This window comes from Salvelinus alpinus, chromosome 23 (genome assembly GCF_045679555.1).
Source record: "Salvelinus alpinus chromosome 23, SLU_Salpinus.1, whole genome shotgun sequence".
NCBI classification, from domain to species: Eukaryota; Metazoa; Chordata; class Actinopteri; order Salmoniformes; family Salmonidae; genus Salvelinus; species Salvelinus alpinus.
In genome coordinates, this window is record NC_092108.1 from 22,902,847 (window position 1) to 22,921,564 (window position 18,718).

The 18,718-nt window shown below is 43.3% G+C and overlaps 1 protein-coding gene across 3 annotated transcripts in view; it reads right to left on the minus strand.

Moving 5' to 3' along the window:
* The window catches only part of LOC139550594 (arf-GAP with GTPase, ANK repeat and PH domain-containing protein 3-like), a 262,197-nt gene that overhangs the window by 72,185 nt on the left and 171,294 nt on the right, over nucleotides 1–18,718 (minus strand). For all 3 annotated transcript variants that reach the window (XM_071361567.1, XM_071361566.1, XM_071361565.1), the window contains exon 10: nucleotides 6,890–6,994. In XM_071361567.1, coding sequence (XP_071217668.1) covers nucleotides 6,890–6,994 — 105 coding nt within the window. The remainder of the gene's footprint in view (nucleotides 1–6,889; nucleotides 6,995–18,718) is intronic.

The window sequence follows — 18,718 nt, forward strand, 5'->3', positions numbered from 1 at the left end:
GTCTTTCATAATTTGGTAAGATATACTTGGACGTGTAGTGTCAGCATTTGTTGCTGGCATGTTATGCCTACGTTTGCTAATCTTGCCAATGAAAAAAACATTAAAGTAGTTGGCAATATCATTTGGTTTTGTGATGAATGAGCCATCTGTTTCAATGAATGATGGAGCTGAATTTGCCTTTTTTCCCAGAATTTCATTTAAGGTGCTCCAAAGCTTTTTACTATCATTTTTATTTCATTTATCTTAGTTTCATATTGTCGTTTCTTCTTATTTATATTCAGTTTAGTCACATGATTTCTCAATATGCAATACGTTTGCCATTCGGTTGTGCAGCAGACTTATTTGCCATGAATTTTGCCTCATCCGTCTCAAACATATCATTTTTCAATTTCTCATCAATCCATAGGGATTTAACAGTTTTTACAGTCATTTTCTTAATGGGTGCATGCTTATTAGTAACTGGAATAAGCAATTTCATAAATGTGTCAAGTGCAGTGTCTGTTTGTTCCTCATTACACACCATGGACCAACAGATATTCTTTACATCAATAACATAGGAATCACTACAAAACTTATTGTATGACCTCTTATATACTATATTAGGCCCAGCCTTTGGAACTTTGGTTTTCCTAGATATGGCTACTATATTGTGATCACTACATCCAATGGATCTGGATACAGCTTTCAAATTTCAAATTTCTACAGCATTAGTAAAGATGTGATCAACACATGCTGATGATTTAATTCCTGTGCTGTTTGTAACTACCCTGGTAGGTTGACTGACAACCTAAACAAGGTTGCAGGCACTGGTTACAGTTTGAAGCTTTTTCTTGAGTGAGCAGCTTGATGAAAGCCAGTAAATATTTAACTCACCCAGAAAATATACCTCTCTGTTGATATCACATACATTATCAAGCATTTCACACATGTTATCCAGATACTGACTATTAGCACTTGATGGTCTATAGCAGCTTCCCACATGAATGGGCATTAGGTAAGGCAGATGAACTTGTAGCCATATTACTTCAACAGTATTTGACATGAGCTCCTCTCTAATCTTTACAGAAATGTGGTTCTGAATATAAACAGCAACACCTCCACTATTGGCATTTCCATGTTTTCTATAAACTCTGCATCACAATGGTAGGGATTGGCTGAGCTGGGCTTGAGTCATTGATAAGTCATTGTCTCAACGCAGCCTTATAGTGCTGTGAAAGGATCCAGGATCCCAAATGATTTGGGTGGATCCCATCCTCCTTACAAAATGTGTTTTGTTTCCAAAAGGTAGCAAAATTGTCAACAAAAGTTATACCCATTAAGCTGCAGTAATCAAGTAGCCAGTTGTGAAGAGAAAGAATCCTGCTAAAGCGTTCAATGCCGCGATTCAGAAATGGCAGAGGGCCAGATATGATGGGTCTTTTGTTAGTGTTTAGCAGAGAGTCAATCAACTCTTTAAAATCCAGTTTCAACTATTCAGAACTGCCCTTCATAATGCTATTAAAACCCACATGGACTACGATAGAATCGATTTCCATGCCCTGGCGTAGTACATTCAGGAGCAGTTTAGTAATGTCATTTACTCAAACTCCGGGATAAGACATTGTTTTTGTACCAGGAACGGTCACATTTCTTACTATGGAGCTGCCAAAAATCCCAGCTGGAGAGGATGAGGAAATCCGCCCACTCCCACGCTTCTCAGGATTCGAAGAACCCTTTATGGACAGGCTATAGGCAGGATATCTTGAACACGTTGCTCCCGGCGCCTGTGGCAGGCCTCTGACAGATGGAGAAGCCCCGCTCGATCCAGAGCAGGGACAGAAGTTTGTCGACGTCGACTTCGTAGTTGTAGGCACTGCGGTCGCAGACACAGGCACCCCCAGCGACGAAGGTGCAGGAAGATCAGGCTCCAGGATGGCGAAACTATTCGCTGTTTGTATCCTCTCTGGGCCTCTCGTTAGGAGTGTAGACAGCTTTGCGGGAAGTCGCTGTCTTCGGCTTCCACGGCTCATGATATTCGACCATCGTTGATTGTCTTGCTCCTCTTGCTGAGCTACTTCTACGCCGCTATCATATGGGGGAGCTCCGGGCAACACCGGCCAGTCAGATAGCGACAAACGACAAGGCGGAGATGCGTCCAACAAGCGTGAACGCCGTCCAGCCACCGGTGTAGAAAATGTAAACATTCCACTCTGTGTTTTCCCCAGTTGCTTACGTAGGTTGATGACCTGCGTGATCAATGAAGCCACCTCAAGCCTATAATCCTCGGCAAGTAAAAAATTGCTGCATCGGTACTCCGAGTGGTCTGGTTTGTCCCGAAACAGTGCATAATAGATACAGCTCCTACAGCACTGGAACCATTAATTTATTTCTCCAGATGAAGAGGGCTCCATTGCAAAACTCATCTGATACCAACTTCGTTAGCTTGATGGCTAGCAGCTTAGCGTCTCTGTCAAGCAGGCTTAAACCTGTCAGTTAAGCGGAATTCCATGACAAGAAATAGCGGTCCTTGCTGTTAAAAGCTAACCGCATCGCAGAATCCATTTAATGAATATCGGTTTTGTTTCAATCAAAAATAACAAACCGAGAGTACAATGTTCAGCTGTGCACTCCGATGACGTGCGACGAAATCATCAGAGCGTTCAGGACCTTATCCTGTTTCCATTGATCATCCTTGAGATTTTTCTTCAACTTGATTGGAGTCCACCTGTGGTAAATTCAATTGATAGGACATGATTTGGAAAGGCACACACCTGTCTATATAAGGTCCCACAGTTGACAGTGCATGTCAGAGCAAAAACCAAGACATGGTCGAGGGAATTGTCCGTAGAGCTTCCGAGACAGCATTGTGTCGAGGCAAAGATATGGGGGAGGGTACCAAAACATTTCTGCAGCATTGAAGGTCCCCAAGAACACAGTGGCCTCCATCAATCTTAAATGGAAGAAGTTTGGAACCACCAAGACTCTTCCTAGAGCTGGCTGTCCGGCCAAACTGAGCAATCGGGGGAGAAGGGCCTTAGTCAGGGAGGTGCCAAGATCTCAATGGTCACTCTGACAGAGCTCCAGAGGTCCTCTGTGGAGAAGGGAGAACCTTCCAGAAGGACAACCTTCTCTGCAACACTCCACCAATCAGGCCTTTATGGTAGACTGGCCAGACGGAAGCCACTCCTCAGTAAAAGTCACATGACAGCCCGCTTGGAGTTTGCCAAAAGGCACCTAAAGGACTCTCAGACCATGAGAAACAAGATTGAACTCTTTGACCTGAATGCCAAGTGTCACGTCTGGAGGAAACCTGGCACCATCCCTACAGTGAAGCATGGTGGTGGCAGCATCATGCTGTGGGGATGTTTTTCAGAGGCAGGGACTGGGAGACTAGTCAGGATCGAGGGAAAGATGAAAGGAGCAAAGTACTGAGAGATCATTGATGAAAACCTGCTCCAGAGCATTCAGGACCTCAGACTGCGGCAAAGTTTCACCTTCCAAAAGGACAACAACCCTAAACACAGAGCCAAGACAATGCAGGAGTGGCTTCAGGACAAGTCTCTGAATGTCCTTGAGTGGACCAGCCAGAGTCCGGACTTGAACCCGATCGAACATCTCTGGAGAAACCTGAAAATAGCTGTGAATTGACGCTCCCTATCCAACCTGATAGAGCTTGAGAGGATCTGCAGAGAAGAATGGGAGAAACTCCCCAAATACAGGTGTCAAATCAAATCAAAGTTTATTTGTCACGTGCATCGAATACAACAGGTGTAGACCTTACAGTGAAATGCTTACTTACAGACTCTTACCAATGGTGCGGGGGGGGGGGGGGGGGGGAAGTATGTGTGAAGAGACATTTGAAAAAAGAGTAGCAAGGCTATATACAGACACCTGTTAGTCAGGCTTATTGAGGTAGTATGTACATGTAGGTATCGTTAAAGTGACTATGCATATATGATGAACAGAGAGTAGCAGAAACGTAAAAAGAGGGGTTGGCGGGTGGTGGGACACAATGCAGATAGCCCGGTTAGCCAATGTGCGGGAGCACTGGTTGGTCGGGCCAATTTAGGTAGTATGTACATGAATGTATAGTTAAAGTGACTATGCATATAAGATAAACAGAGAGTAGCAGCAGCATTAAAGAGGGGTTGGGGGGGCGAACAATGCAAATAGTCCGGGTAACCATTTGGTTACCTGTTCAGGAGTCTTATGGCTTGGGGGTAAAAACTGTTGAGAAGCCTTTTTGTCCTAGACTTGGCACTCCGGTACCGCTTGCCATGCGGTAGTAGAGAGAACAGTCAATGACTGGGGTGGCTGGGATCTTTGACAATTTTTAGGTGCCTTCTTCTGACACTGCCTGGTGTAGAGGTCCTGGATGGCAGGCAGCTTTGCCCCAGTGATGTACTGGGCCGTACGCACTACCCTCTGAAGTGCCTTGCGGTCGGAGGCCGAGCAATTTCCGTACCAGGCAGTGAAGCGACCGGTCAGGATGCTCTCGATGTTGGAGCTGTAGAACCTTTTGAGGTTCTCAGGACCCATGCTAAATCTTTTTAGTTTCCTGAGGAGGAATAGGCTTTGTCGTGCCCTCTTCACGACTGTCTTGGTGTGTTTGGACCAATCTAGTTTGTTGTTGACGTGGACACCAAGGAATTTGAAGCGCTCAACCTGCTCCACTACAACCCCGTCGATGAGAATGGGGGCGTGCTCGGTGCTCCTTTTCCTGTAGTCCACAATCATCTCCTTAGTCTTGGTTACGTTGAGGGATAGGTTGTTATTCTGGCACCACCCGGCCAGGTCTCTGACCTGCTCCCACTAGGCTGTCTCGTCGTTGTCGGTGATCAGGCCTACCACTGTTGTGTCGTCAGCAAACTTAATGATGGTGTTGGAGTCGTGCCTGGCCATGCAGTCGTGGGTGAACAGGGAGTACAGGAGGGGACTGAGCACGCACCCCTGGGGAGCTCCAGTGTTGAGGATCAGTAGGCAGATGTGTTGCTACCTGCATATTGTAAACAACAGCTGTGCACGAAATCTAAGGAAGTCTCTAGATTTTGCTCGCCTGAAGTAGAGTATATTGTGATAAATTGCAGGCCACACTACTTGCTTAGAGAGTTCTCAGCTATACTTTCTTGGCTGTTTATTTACTACCACAGACAGATGCTGGCACTAAGACAGCACTCAGTCAGCTGTATAAGGAAATAAGCAAACAGGAAACCACTCACCCAGAGGCGGCGCTCCTAGTGGCCGGAGACTTTAATGCAGGGAAACTTAAATCAGTCTACCAAATCTCTGGAGATCAGTTCTACCAAATTCCTGCACACTCGTCTTACCGGAGTGTGCTGTTCTATCCTGCCCGGTGCCGCGTGTAATCTCGCTAGCTGAATATCCATGTCGTCATTCAGCCACGATTCCGTGAAGCATAGGATATTACAGTTTTTGATGTCCAGGTGGTAGGATATTCGTGATCGTACCTCGTCTAGTTTATTGTCCAATGATTGCACGTTGGCGAGTAATATTGACGGTAATGGCAGCTTTCCTAGTTGCCTTCTGCGGGTCCAGACAAGGCATCCGGCTCTTCGTCCTCTGCGTCACTTCCTTTTGCGAATAATTGGGATGTCTGCCCTGTGGGGTGTTTGGAGAATATCGTGTGAGTCCTGCTTGTTGTTGTTGAAGAAATCTTCGTCTAATCCGAGGTGAGAGATCGCCGTCCTGATATCCAGAAGCTCTTTTCTTCCGTAAGATACGGTTGCAGAAACATTATGTACAAAATAATTTACAAATATCGCGGGAAAAAAACACATAGCACAATTGGTTAGGAGACCGTAAAACGGCGGCCATCTCCTCTGGCGCCATTTTGTTACAGGTGTGCCAAGCTTGTAGCGTCATACCCAAGACAAATCGAGGCTGTAATCACTGCCAAAGGTGCTTCAACAAAGTACTGAGTAAAGGGTCTGAATACTTATGTAAATGTGATATTTAGTTTATTCATAAAAATAACATTTTTTTGCAAACATGTCTAAAAACCTGTTTTTGCTTTTAAATTATGGGGTATTGTATGTACATTGATAAGGGAAACAATTTAATACATTTTAGAATAAGACTAACGTAAAACAAAATGTGGAAAAAGTCAAAGGGTCTGAATACTTTCCGAATACACTGTATTTGGCTTTCATAGAATATGATAATATCTCAAATTGGACAAAACAATTCTCTGACTCTAGGGGCAAAAATTTGGACTGGACACATGTACAAATGCTCATCTCTAACTTTCACCAAATCTTCCTTTGAAAACCAAGTAATTTGTTGTATTTAGACAGACATTACCACCATAGAATAGAGGTGAGACCGTGAGAAGAAGGGCGTGGGGCAGCAATGTCGTGCTGTGGGGGGGGGGGGGTCTGACAGAGCTGTCTGCCGGCTGGCTGCAGCGGAGTGTTTAAGAGGTATTAGCGGCCCAGCGGGACTCTGACAGAGACGGATGTTGCTGGTCGCTCAGCCTCCGCCAGGCGCCACGCACAGCGGCGAGCGCCATTATAAATACAAGCCAGCATGGTGGCCGGGCGTGGCGGGCACACAGCAGCAACAGCTAGCGCCATGCATGTCTCCATTACCCGGCCACCACAGGGGTGGGGTGGTAGAGATGACCACCACCTCCGCCTCTACCCCCCCAGTTTATAATCAGAATCACACTAAGATGGGGTACTAATAATCAGAGGCTGAAAGATCTTTGCTAACCTTTTTATCTCTCAGAAACCTTGTTCATAAATGTATCAGTATGTGTACATAGCAGTTAAATCATTAATTTACACCTTTTGTGAGGGACACGCTTGCTGATGAATGTAAAGCATATTCTACACATATCCCTTAAACAGTCCACTACAAACGGAGCTATACTAAATGTAGGGTTACTCACATGTAAACTGGGGTGGTAGGTGAGGAGGCCGTTGTCACACAGTGTGACATATTTCTTCTTCCACTCCTTATTCAGGGACTTCCCACTTCTCTTCAGAAGGATGCCCTGGAGGAGAGAGAAGAGAAGAAGAGAGGGTCAGAAGATGTCTTCCTCCAGCTAAACACAATGGACTGGAACATATAATGTAACTAACTTGGGATGACAATAAGAACACTTGCTCTATCCTTAGATCAGGCCAGAGTGGATACAACAGTCATTTTACAGCAGCAGGTTGCCTGTATGTGAGTACAAACTTTTTCAACCTTCCAACTTTTGATTGTCATTGGTCACTGTAACCCCATGGTCAATGCAATATAACAGCGGTCAACGGTGTAATCAATGTTCAACGTCTATAGATGATATTTAACGGTGACCACTTGAACCTTCAGAATTGGTGCTGTCCTACTGTAACCTACTGTCTCACATTCAAAGTGAGCAGAGACAATCCAATTTGCCCATGTATTCATTCATCCCCATGTCCTGACCAGTTGAACTCTGGAGGACCCCTCCATCCAGGGATTAGGTGTGTGATCTCCCCCTCTTCAAAGCCTTGACTCAGCCCCTCCCCTCTATTCCACCATTATCTTCTGGAGCCTTAACTCCTCAGATGTTTGACTTTATCTGCTTAGTCAATCCAGGGTAAACAATGGCAGTTCCTGGGGCTGTGAGGGGGTCTTTGTGGCTGGGGGGCGGTGACGGTCCTCTGCGGGTAAGGACCAGGGAGGACTAAGGGAGAGGCATGCTTAATTAGGGGATTAGCAGCGGAGTGTTGTGCTTTTACAACCAGGGTTCTGTGTGTGTGTGTGTGTGTTTTGCCTCTGTGTGTGTGCCTTTTTCCTCTGTGTGTGTGTGTGTGTGTGTGTGTGTGTGTGTGTGTGTGTGTGTGTGTGTGTGTGTGTGTGTGTGTGTGTGTGTGTGTGTGTGTGTGTGTGTGTGTGTGTGTGTGTGTGTTAAATAGGGTACCCTCACCCTCCGATGTTGTCCTAGGCTGGGTCATCCTCCAGGGCTGTATAATCCTGATTAACACATCAGGAAGGGCCTGACCCTTGGTGACCCAGGGACCAGGCTTGGGGCTGACTATCATCCTAATCCTGGCCCCGGTCTCCCTGCCTTGATCTGGACCTGGCCCCAGCTTCCTCATGCTGGGGCCCCAGGACAGCCTCTGTATGCCCAGAGAGAGGAGCTCTATACCCTGCTGAGGCAGCATTTATAGTAGCTGGGGACTTAAATAAAGGAATTCTGAGGATAACGCTACTGAAATTCTATCAACACATCTCCTGTGCTACACGTGCATCGAGGACTCTGGATCATTGCTACTCTCCCTTCCGGGATGGTTACAAGGCCCTCCCCCACCCTCTCTTCGACAAATCAGATCACACTTCCATTCTGCTCCTCCCCACCTATAGGCAGAAACTTAAGCAGGAAGCACCCGTCGTAAGGACTGTGCAACATTGGTCTGACCAATCGGAATCTATGCTTCAAAGATGGTTTTGGTCACGAGGACTGGGAAAAGTTCTGGGTCGCTTCAGAGAATAGCATTGACGTATACACTGACTCGGTGAATGGGTTCATCAGGAAGTGCATAGAGGATGTTGTTCCCACTGTGACGATTGGAACTTATTCAAACCAAAAACAGCAAAACTGAAAGCGCGAACCATCTCATTTAACCATGGCAAGGTGACTGGGAACATGGACGTCTACAAAAAGACCAGCCATGACCTCCCTAAGGCAATCAAAGAGCAAAACGACAGTACAGGGACAGGGTGTCTGGTTAGACTGTAAACTCTCCTTCCAGACTCACAGTAAGCATCTCCAATCCAAAATTAAATCTAGAATCGGCTTCCTATATCGCAACAAAGCATCCTTCACTCATGCTGTCAAACATACCCTCGTAAAACTGACCATCCTACCGATCCTCGACTTCGGTGATGTCATCTATGAAATAGCCTCCAACACTCTACTCAACAAACTGGATGCAGTCTATCACAGTGCCATCCGTTTCATCACCAAAGCCCCATAAATTACCCACCATTGCGACCTGTACGCTCTCGTTGGTTGGCCCTCGCTTCATACTCGTCGCCAAACCCACTGGCTACAGGTTATCTACAAGTCTCTGCTAGGTAAAGCCCCGCCTTATCTCAGCTCACTGGTCACCATAGCAGCACTCACTCGTAGCACGCGCTCCAGCAGGTATATCTCACTGGTCACCCCCAAAGCCAATTCCTCCTTTGGTCGTCTTTCCTTCCAGTTCTCTGCTGCCAATGACTGGAAGGAACTGCAAAAATCTCTGAAGCTGGAGACTCATATCTCCCTCACTAGCTTTAAGCACCAGCTGTCAGAGCAGCTCACAGATCACTGCACCTGTACATAGCCCATCTGTAAACAGCCCATCTATCTAACTACCTCATCCCCATACTGTATTTATTTATTTATCTTGCTCCTTTGCACCCCAGTATCTCTACTTGCACATTCATCTTCTGCACATCTACCATTCCAGTGTTTAATTGCTATATTGTAATTACTTCGCCACCATGGCCTATTTATTGCCTTAACTCCCTTATCTTACCTCATTTGCACTCACTGTATATAGACTTTTTGTTTTCTTTTGTTCTACTGTATTATTGACTGTATGTTTTGTTTATTCCATGTGTAACTCTGTGTTGTTGTATGTGTCGAATTGCTATGCTTTATCTTGGCCAGGTTGCAGTTGCAAATGAGAACTTGTTCTCAAGCCTACCTGGTTAAATAAAGGTGAAATAAAAAACGAAGTGGATTCACAATTCAATGGCTTAAACATGAGACGTACTGTATGTGCCAGGGACTCAAGACAATCACAGATTATAAAAGGAAAGCCAGGCACGTTGTGGACACCGACGACTCTCTCCTGGACAAGCTAAACACCTTCACCCGCTTTTAGGAAAACAACATCAAGCCGCCGACACGGGCCCCGGCCACTCACAAGGACTGTGTGCTCTTATTCTTCGTGGCTGACGTGAGTAAGTCATTTAAAAGTTTTAACCATCACTAGGCTACCTGCTCAGAAGGCAACCCAAGCTGAGTTCTCAGAGCATGTGCAGACCAGCTGGCTGGAGTGTGAACGAACATATTCAATCTCTCCATATCCCAGTCTGTTGTCCCCACTTGCTTCAAGATGTCAAACATTGTTCCTATACCCAAGAAAGCGAAGGTAACTGAACTAAATGACTATAGCCCCGTAGCACACACTTCTGTCATCACAAAGTGCTTTGAGAGGCAAGTTAAGGATCTTATCACCTCCACCTTACCTGACACCCTGGACCCACTACAATACGTATACCACCCCAACAGCTGTTCATCGACTACAGCTCAGTCTTCAACACCATATTGCCCTCCAAGCTCATCACTAAGCTCAGGACCCTGAGTCTGAACCCCTCCCTGTGTAACTGGGTCCTGGACTTCCTGAGGGGTCGACCCCAGGTGGTGAAGGTAGGCAACAAAACCTCCTCCACACTGATATTCAACACGGGGGCCCCATAAGGGTGGTGCTCAGCCCCCTTGTACTACCCGTTCACCCATGACTGTGTGGCCATGCAAGTCTCCAACTCAATCTTCAAGTTTGCTTTCGACACAACAGTGGTAGGCATGATTAGCAACAACAACGAGACAGCCTACTGGGAGGAGGTGAGTGCCCTGGCGAAGACAGTAGAGAGAGCACACCCCCATTACCATCGACAGCGCCGCAATGGAGAGGGTCAAAAACTTCAAGTTCCTAGGCGTGCACATCACTGAGGATCTGAAATGGTCCCTCCACACAGACAGCATGGTGAAGAAGGCGCAACAGAGCCTCTTCAAGCTCAGGAGGCTGAACTAATTCAGCTTGGCCTCTAAGACCCTCACAAATATCTACAGATGCACCATCAAGAGAATTCTGTCAGACTGTATCACCGCCTTCTATGGCAACTGCACCGCCCACAACTGCAGGGCTCTCCAGAGGGTGGTGTGGTCAGCCCAAAGCATCACCAGGGGCACACTGCCTTCCCTCCAGGACATCTACAGCACAGTGTCACAGGAAGGCCAAGAAGATCATCAAAGACCTCAGCCACCCAAGCCGCAGCCTGTTCACCCGGCTACCATCTAGAAGGTGGAGACAGTAGAGGTGCATCAAAGCTGGAACTGAGAGACTGATTTAACAGCTTCTATCTCCAGGCCATCAGACTGTTAAAAAGTCACCACTAGCCAGCCTCCGCCCAGTATCCTGCCCTAAACCTTAGTCACTGTTACTAGCTGGCTACCACCCGGTACTCTACCCTGCACCTTAGAGACTGCTGCCCTATGTACATACAGTTATTGAACACTGGTCACTTTAATAATGTTTACATAATTGTTTAACCCACTTTATATGTATATACTGTATTCTAGTCATGGCTCATCCTATATAACTACTGCCATACACACCTTTTCTATTAATATACTGTTAATACACACCATTATGCACACCATTATATATACCGTATATATTTTTATACCATGGCATTGTTGAATACTCGTTTCTGATCGGCTTGAAGGGCATTCTAGAGCGTGCATTATTTCTCCATAACGCACAGTATATTTGCAGTAGAATTCAAATGGCTATAGTTCATTCTTACATGTTCTATGTTTTAGCTACTTTTGAAAGCAAAAGTCGAATTGAAAACACTATTGTCATTGTTGCTGTCACGTTCTGACCTTAGTTCCTTTGTTATGTCTTTATTTTAGTTTGGTCAGGGCGTGAGTTGGGGTGGGCATTCTATGTTGTTTTTCTATGTTTTGTTCTGTTGGTAGATTTCTATGTGTTGGGCCTAGTATGGTTCTCAATCAGAGGCAGGTGTCAGTCGTTGTCTCTGATTGGGAGTAATATTTAGGTAGCCTGTTTTTCATTGTGTTTTGTGGGTGATTATTTTCTGTTCTGTGTTTTGTTTCACCGTACAGGAGTGTTCGTTTGTCCTTTATTGTTTTTTTTCAATGTTCATTATTCGTGTTAAAACAATATGGACACTTACCACGCTGCGCATTGGTCCTCCTCTTCTTCCAACCACGACAAGCGTTACAGTTGCATTCAATTTTCATAATGGCAAGCTAGAACTGATGGCTTGGTTAGTTAAACTAGCAAGTCTGTTTGTTTGGTTACAACGGCAACTACTGTAGCTATCTAGTAAACTTGCTAGCTACTTTAGTTGATGTTCAACACATTTCTACCGGCAAATTAACACATTTTTAGCAGCAAATGTGTTAAATTATAGCTATGGTATAAAAGGGATAATCAACTCAGGGCTTTATCAGTTCTCTGGAAAATAATGCAACTCTGTGGAAGGACAGATCCACGCCGCGCTAGTGGAAGGTCAGTTCATTATTTTCCATAGAACGCATAGCCCCTTATTGATCATCCCTTACATATTCCGGATTTTGACATGGCTCGTTCTGATAACTTTTTGGATTATGTATGTATTGTATTGCTATGTATTACTGCACTGTTAGGGCTAAAAACACAAGCATTTCGCTGCACATGCAATAACATCTGCAAATTGTGTACGCGACCAATAAACTTGGATTTGATTTTGCTTTGCTAAACACATCCATAACCACCCTATTAGAGGGCCCTAGCAGGCCTTTAATCATCACTATCAAGAGGTTTTTGTGATGGTCTTGTCTTGAAGTTTGATAACCACTACCCAATACATACAATTACATACTGCTGTTATTAGTGACATTTCAAAGATGGATTTTATAAACATCTTTATATTAGCTTGTGCGAAACCTGCTCTTTCACACCCATACTCTTCATGATTTTGTCTTTGTGACTGAAATCTTGGCCTATTAAATGACTAAGACTGGCATTGATCTAAGTGTGCACAAACTATTTTTTCCATGATTTGGTCTATAAAATAACTGAAAACACATTTTAATGGCTTTATGATCTTATGAAGTAAATGGTGCTGTCACAAGGCCTCTGGCGATGGTGTAATGCATGTTTTACACACAAATAATGTTACACATCTCCTGTCCTTATTGAACCAGCCAGAAATCTATACATGTAATCAGTGGACCAACACAAATTCATCACTGGTTTGAAAAGATCGATAATAATACTGAGAGGATTAATATTAGTCCGTATTAGTCCAATATAGGAACTTTTTACCCAATCACTTCATTTTAACTAATTGACCTGTCAGAAACGATAGCAAAAAAAAAAAATGTAATCCTCTATGATATATTATGAAATTGAGCTGCCATTTAAAACAATGACAATAATTTTGTAATAATTAAAAAAATATTAGAAGAATGAATTGATCACTTACAGCAAATCGTTTTATTTTATCATGGCAGTAATAGAGTGAATGCAGGCATGTCGTGAACAGACGTTATTTTTTTAAATATTGCGTTTCACCTTCTGTTTCTCCTTCCTTCCTTCCCTCCCTCTCTCTCTCCCACTCACACACACTCAACCATGATCCCCATGTTCAGGCTGTGCGACATAAGGAGACAGGCCGATCGCCAGACGCGCTCTCCGTGTCCATACAATTGTCATATCTACACAGAGGAGATAGTATCTTCCCTTTCCATTGTCACGCTCCTGGAAAAAAATCTGCATCCTGCCACGGTGGCTGAGTGATAGCCCGGGCCTTTGTGACAGCCAGCCGGAGGAGAACAGAAGGAAGAGAAGTGGGGTTTGGGAAAGGGGGGAATAGAGAGAAGAGAGAGGGCAAGAAGAAAAGCCTAATGTCGACAGCTCCTCGGCAATGAGTGCATTGTTGCCCTTATTTACCATTTTTACATATGGGGGGTCGGGGTGGACAGAGAGAGGGGAGGAGGAGGGGTAGGGGAGGGGTGGCAGGCAGTGTGTAATTTGCCCAATAGGGGGTAATTAAGCTCACATTGGCACTTTGATCTTCCTGATTGTGCATTTGACTGGCCAGGTCATCAGCTACTCTTAATACACCCCCCCTACCCTGCCTGGGTAGATCATGGGACGGGAGCTGGTCTTATCTTATTGTCTGAAGATGCTATGATACCCACCCAGGGAAGTGGCCATACTTCAGGCCATAATCAGATAGGGAGGAATCAATGGGAGAGCTTACAGTAACTATGTATGTTTAGCGGGTGGGTGGTGGGGGTTCTTTAAGATCTCTGTCAACTGACCTCCCTCTCACTTGGCCCTGGTGGCCTAATCCCCTTAAACCTGACTTAAACCTGGTCACTGATATGGAGGAGAATTTTGCTGATCATTAGGTGTGCTTGCTGACAGCAAAGCACAACTCTAGATTTCTTACATATTCATATTATTATTTGATTTCTTCGGCCCGATCTACAGCTTAAGATATTAACACCAAACATGCAGACTGCCCCAACTTAGATTTCTTGAGAAAACATTTTTCATAGCATTTATACTTTATGTACTACAGCTATATTTAAAATGAGCTTCCAATGCATTTCAATGGCAATAAAACAGCCATAGATTTATAGCTCAGACATACCGGTAAGATTGTCAAACGTTTGCATGCCGACAGTACTTAGCACCTCTGAACAGTGTTGGCAGTCCACCTCTTTTGTGTTCACACAGCAAAGAACTTGAAGCCGTCATCCACTCAGCCTTGTTAAAATACTCCAAACCAGAAGGTGGCAGTAGTGTTGTTTGCCAATGTATGTCCATGTGTGTTGCAATTTATGGTCTACAGTGTCTTCAGAAAGTATTCACATCCCTTTACTTTCTCCACATTTTGCTGTGTTACAGATCTGTGAAGTCCCTCAATCAGTAGTGAATTTCAAGCACAGACTCAACCACAAAGACCAGGGAGGTTTTTCAATGCCTCGCAAAGAAAGGCACCGATTGGTAGATGTGTACAAAAAAAGAAGGAGAAGCTGAATATCCCTTTGAGCATGGTGAAGTTATTAATAAGGCTTTGGATGGTGTATCAATACACCCAGTCACTACAACGATACAGGCATCCTTTCTAACTCAGTTGCCGAAGAAGAAGGAAACCTCTCAGGGATTTCACCAAAAGGACAATGGTGATTTTAAAACAGTTAGAGTTGAATTGTTGTGATAGGAGAAAACTGAGGATGGATGATCAAAATCATTGTAGTTACTCCACAATACTAACCTAAATGACAAAGTGAAAAGAAGGAAGTCTGTACAGAATAAAAAATATTCCAAAACATGCATCCTGTTTGCAACAAGGCACTTAAGTAATACTGCAAAAAATGTGGCAAAGAAATTAACTTTTTGTCCTGAATACAAAGTGTTGAGTTTGTGGCAAATCAAATACGACACATCCTTATGCTTATAGCTTTATTACGTTTCTTTTATCCTAAAAACCTCCCTAGTCCTTGCAGATGAAAAGCATAGAGTACAACCATGGTGGTGGCTGCATCATGTTATGGGTATGCTTTTCATCGGCAAGGACTAGGGAGGTTTTTAGGATAAAAGAAACGTAATAAAGCTATAAGCATAAGAAAAAACCCTAGAGGAAAACCTGCTTTCCATCAGACACAGGGAGATGAATGTACCTTTCAGCAGGACAATAACCTAAAATACAAGACCAATTATAAACCGGGCGGTTCGAGCCCTGAATGCTGATTGGCTGACAGCCGTGGTATATCAGACCGTACACCATGGTGTGACAAAACATTTATTTTTACTGCTCTAATTACGTTACCAACCAGTTTATAATAGCAATAAGGCACCTCGTCGGTTTATGGCCAATATACCACGACTAAGGGCTGTGTCCAGGGCCTCCATGATGCGTTGTGCCTAAGAACAGCCCTTAGCCGTGGTATATTGGCCATATACCATACCCCCTTGTGCCTTATTGCTTAAATATACACTGGAGTTGCTTACCAAGACAACATTGAACATTCCTGAGTGATCTAGTTACAGTTTTGACTTAAATCGTCTTGATAATCTATGGCAAGACTTGAAAATGGCTGTCTAGCAATGATCAACAATCAACTTGACAGAGCTAAGAGACTTACCCAAAAAGACTGTAATCACCACCAAATGTGCTTCTACAAAGTATTGACTCAGGGGTGTGACTATGTAAATTAGTTAATTCTGTATTTCAATTTAAAAAATGCTTTTATATTATTTTACATGTCACTTTGTTATTATGGGGTATTGTGTGTAGATGGGTGATAAAAACATATATTTAATCCATTTTGAATTCAGGCTGTAACACAACAAAATATTAAATAAGTCAAAGGGTATGAATACCTTCTGAAGGCACTGTAGATTCCAAATGTTAGCTAACCAGCTGTGCTAATGTTGCTATTTTGTAGAAAGCCCTTGTTGATACTAGCCAGATGGCAACAGATGATGAAGAAACTATTTAATTCACTCTCCATAATCCCATAGTGCCAGTGCCAGACCACAGCCAAATGTTTAGTTAGCTAGCTAATGTTAGCATATTCGCTAGCTAACACAACATAGCTAGCTAGCTAAGGATACTGCACAAACTCGGCAGCTAACACAGGCAGCCGTTTCATGTTAACTAATCCATTGTGATGTAATTTTAATACAATACCAGTTACAGTGGTTAGCTAGCTTGGAGGAAGTATTTAGTGTTGTGTGCATTGCGTATGTGCACTTAACTAGATACCATCCCATAGCGTACAGTACATTGGATATGACTGGCTCGTGACATTTAACTGTGGATGTATGGATAAAATACTATATTTTTTAACTTTTTGCTGTCACTCCTGTTGGATCCCCAATGTGGGGGTTCATGCTCTCTGATTGGCTCAAAGTCAAGTTGTTGGCCACTGACGAGCATTGTGATTCTACAAGTAGAAACGGCAGGTTCTTCACTACCGGATCGGCAAGCAGCAGGTACCACTTGTGTTCTAGCAAGAGAAGGAACGGCCTCCCAGTGTGATAAGTACCTATCGGCAGTGAGATTCTCTGTGTGCTTCATGCTTTACATGGTAACAATTTAGACCGTAACGTACCTAGTATTCAAGCGTTTCAGCAAGAAACGCCATTCAAACTTTAAAATGTGCAGACCGGTCTGGAATCGTGCACTTGTCAAATACTTTTTGAACTATAAAATGTTAAGTGTTGATAATAGCTCCATAGGCTTGAATGGGAAGTATTTGAATTTGCCACTGCTCTTACACATTTTAAGCTATCGAAACCAAACCAACGTTGGCATATTCCGACTGACCCTACTTAGATTGCTTGTCAAAATAATTTCGATACTATACATATTTTTGCACTATAACCATTTTAAATGAGCATAAATTAACATAAGAATACAGAGGTAGCTATTATAAACGGCCCTGCTCCTCAGCCAATGAAGCTACAAGACCAACTATAAAACATTCAGACTCTCCTAACTTCAAATTCATTAAAATATTTATCAACTATAACTATATACATTTGCATAAATTAGCATAAAAGAACCCAGAAACGGTAACTCTTGAACCGTTCAAGCTAGAGACACCAAACCAATGCTCACATGTTCAAGCTAGCTGATGCTATCCAATCAGTCAATTAAAATGTCAAAACCCTAAATATTAGCAAGCACACCCTAAAAAAGCTAGGAAGCACACCACACTTTCTTTAGGAAATGCACTTTACTAGTTACAGTTCTCATTGGGAACAAATGGAAATTCAAAGTTTTTTTCTCCATTTGCCAATATTTCCCATGTGTTTCATTGATTTTATACTTGTATTCTTTCTAAATGTCCAGAAATGTGGACAGCATCCTGAACAGCAGGGAATACTTGGCCTACCACGTTCCCATAATTCCCATAATTCCCATAATTCCTGGTTCAGAAGGATAATTCTAGGATAAGGATGCTGACCCTTTCTAAAAGCCCTCATACAATCAGCAGAGAATAATGAGTGTGTCAATGACTCCTCATCCTGGTTCAAAGTTATACCCTTAAAACAAATTACCCATACTCAATGTGAAGTGTTATTCTACTGCACTTCATAGGGGGTTTTAGCATATTTTGAACTTCTAAAAAGAAAGGGAAATTAATATTAAAGACAGTAGAATTAAAACTATATATTTGGAGCTTGGTTACATGCCCAGGCTCATGATTCTTACACATTACCGCTTTAAGTGTTTTAATGCAATGTTATATTTGCTCATAGTGTTTTTGAAATAGATTTTTGGGGACTAGTAAACTATGATGATCAGATTTAGACGCTTGCATTTTCTTGTAAAATGAAGAGACAACAAAGTGATTTTTTTCCTAATAACACGAGAAAGTACCATAAAATATGTCTGATGGATATATAACATACCACAACATTCGGAGAGACATTACAAGCTACATTGCCAGAGAAATCTCTAATGCTGAAAATAATACCTTGTCAATATGTGACACCTAAACATACCAGAATATGATCGCATAACATTTGACAACTGCTTTGGCCAATAGTGCCTGTCTAAATCTTTGAACCCATCCAACCTGACATCTATACATCCAGTAAGTACATAATCTAAAGATTATGATGTGTATGTCTTGATATCCGTGCAGGAAAATTCTCTGATGTTCTTTTTCATGTAATTCTGTGAACCCTAAGCACTACCGGTTTCTCTTATTACTAATGTTGTATCACAGCACCATCTAGTGGTTATACATTTTTTTGACTCTACCCACTCACACTAAACATTTCCTGAACACTTACGCAAACACACTGCCCAGATCATATCTATGGTCAAAACTTGTCAAATATAAATTTGTATATATGCACTAATGGGCAGAAATGTGCTATACTTACACAGTGAATGTGCTATACTTACACAGTGAATGTGCTATACTTAC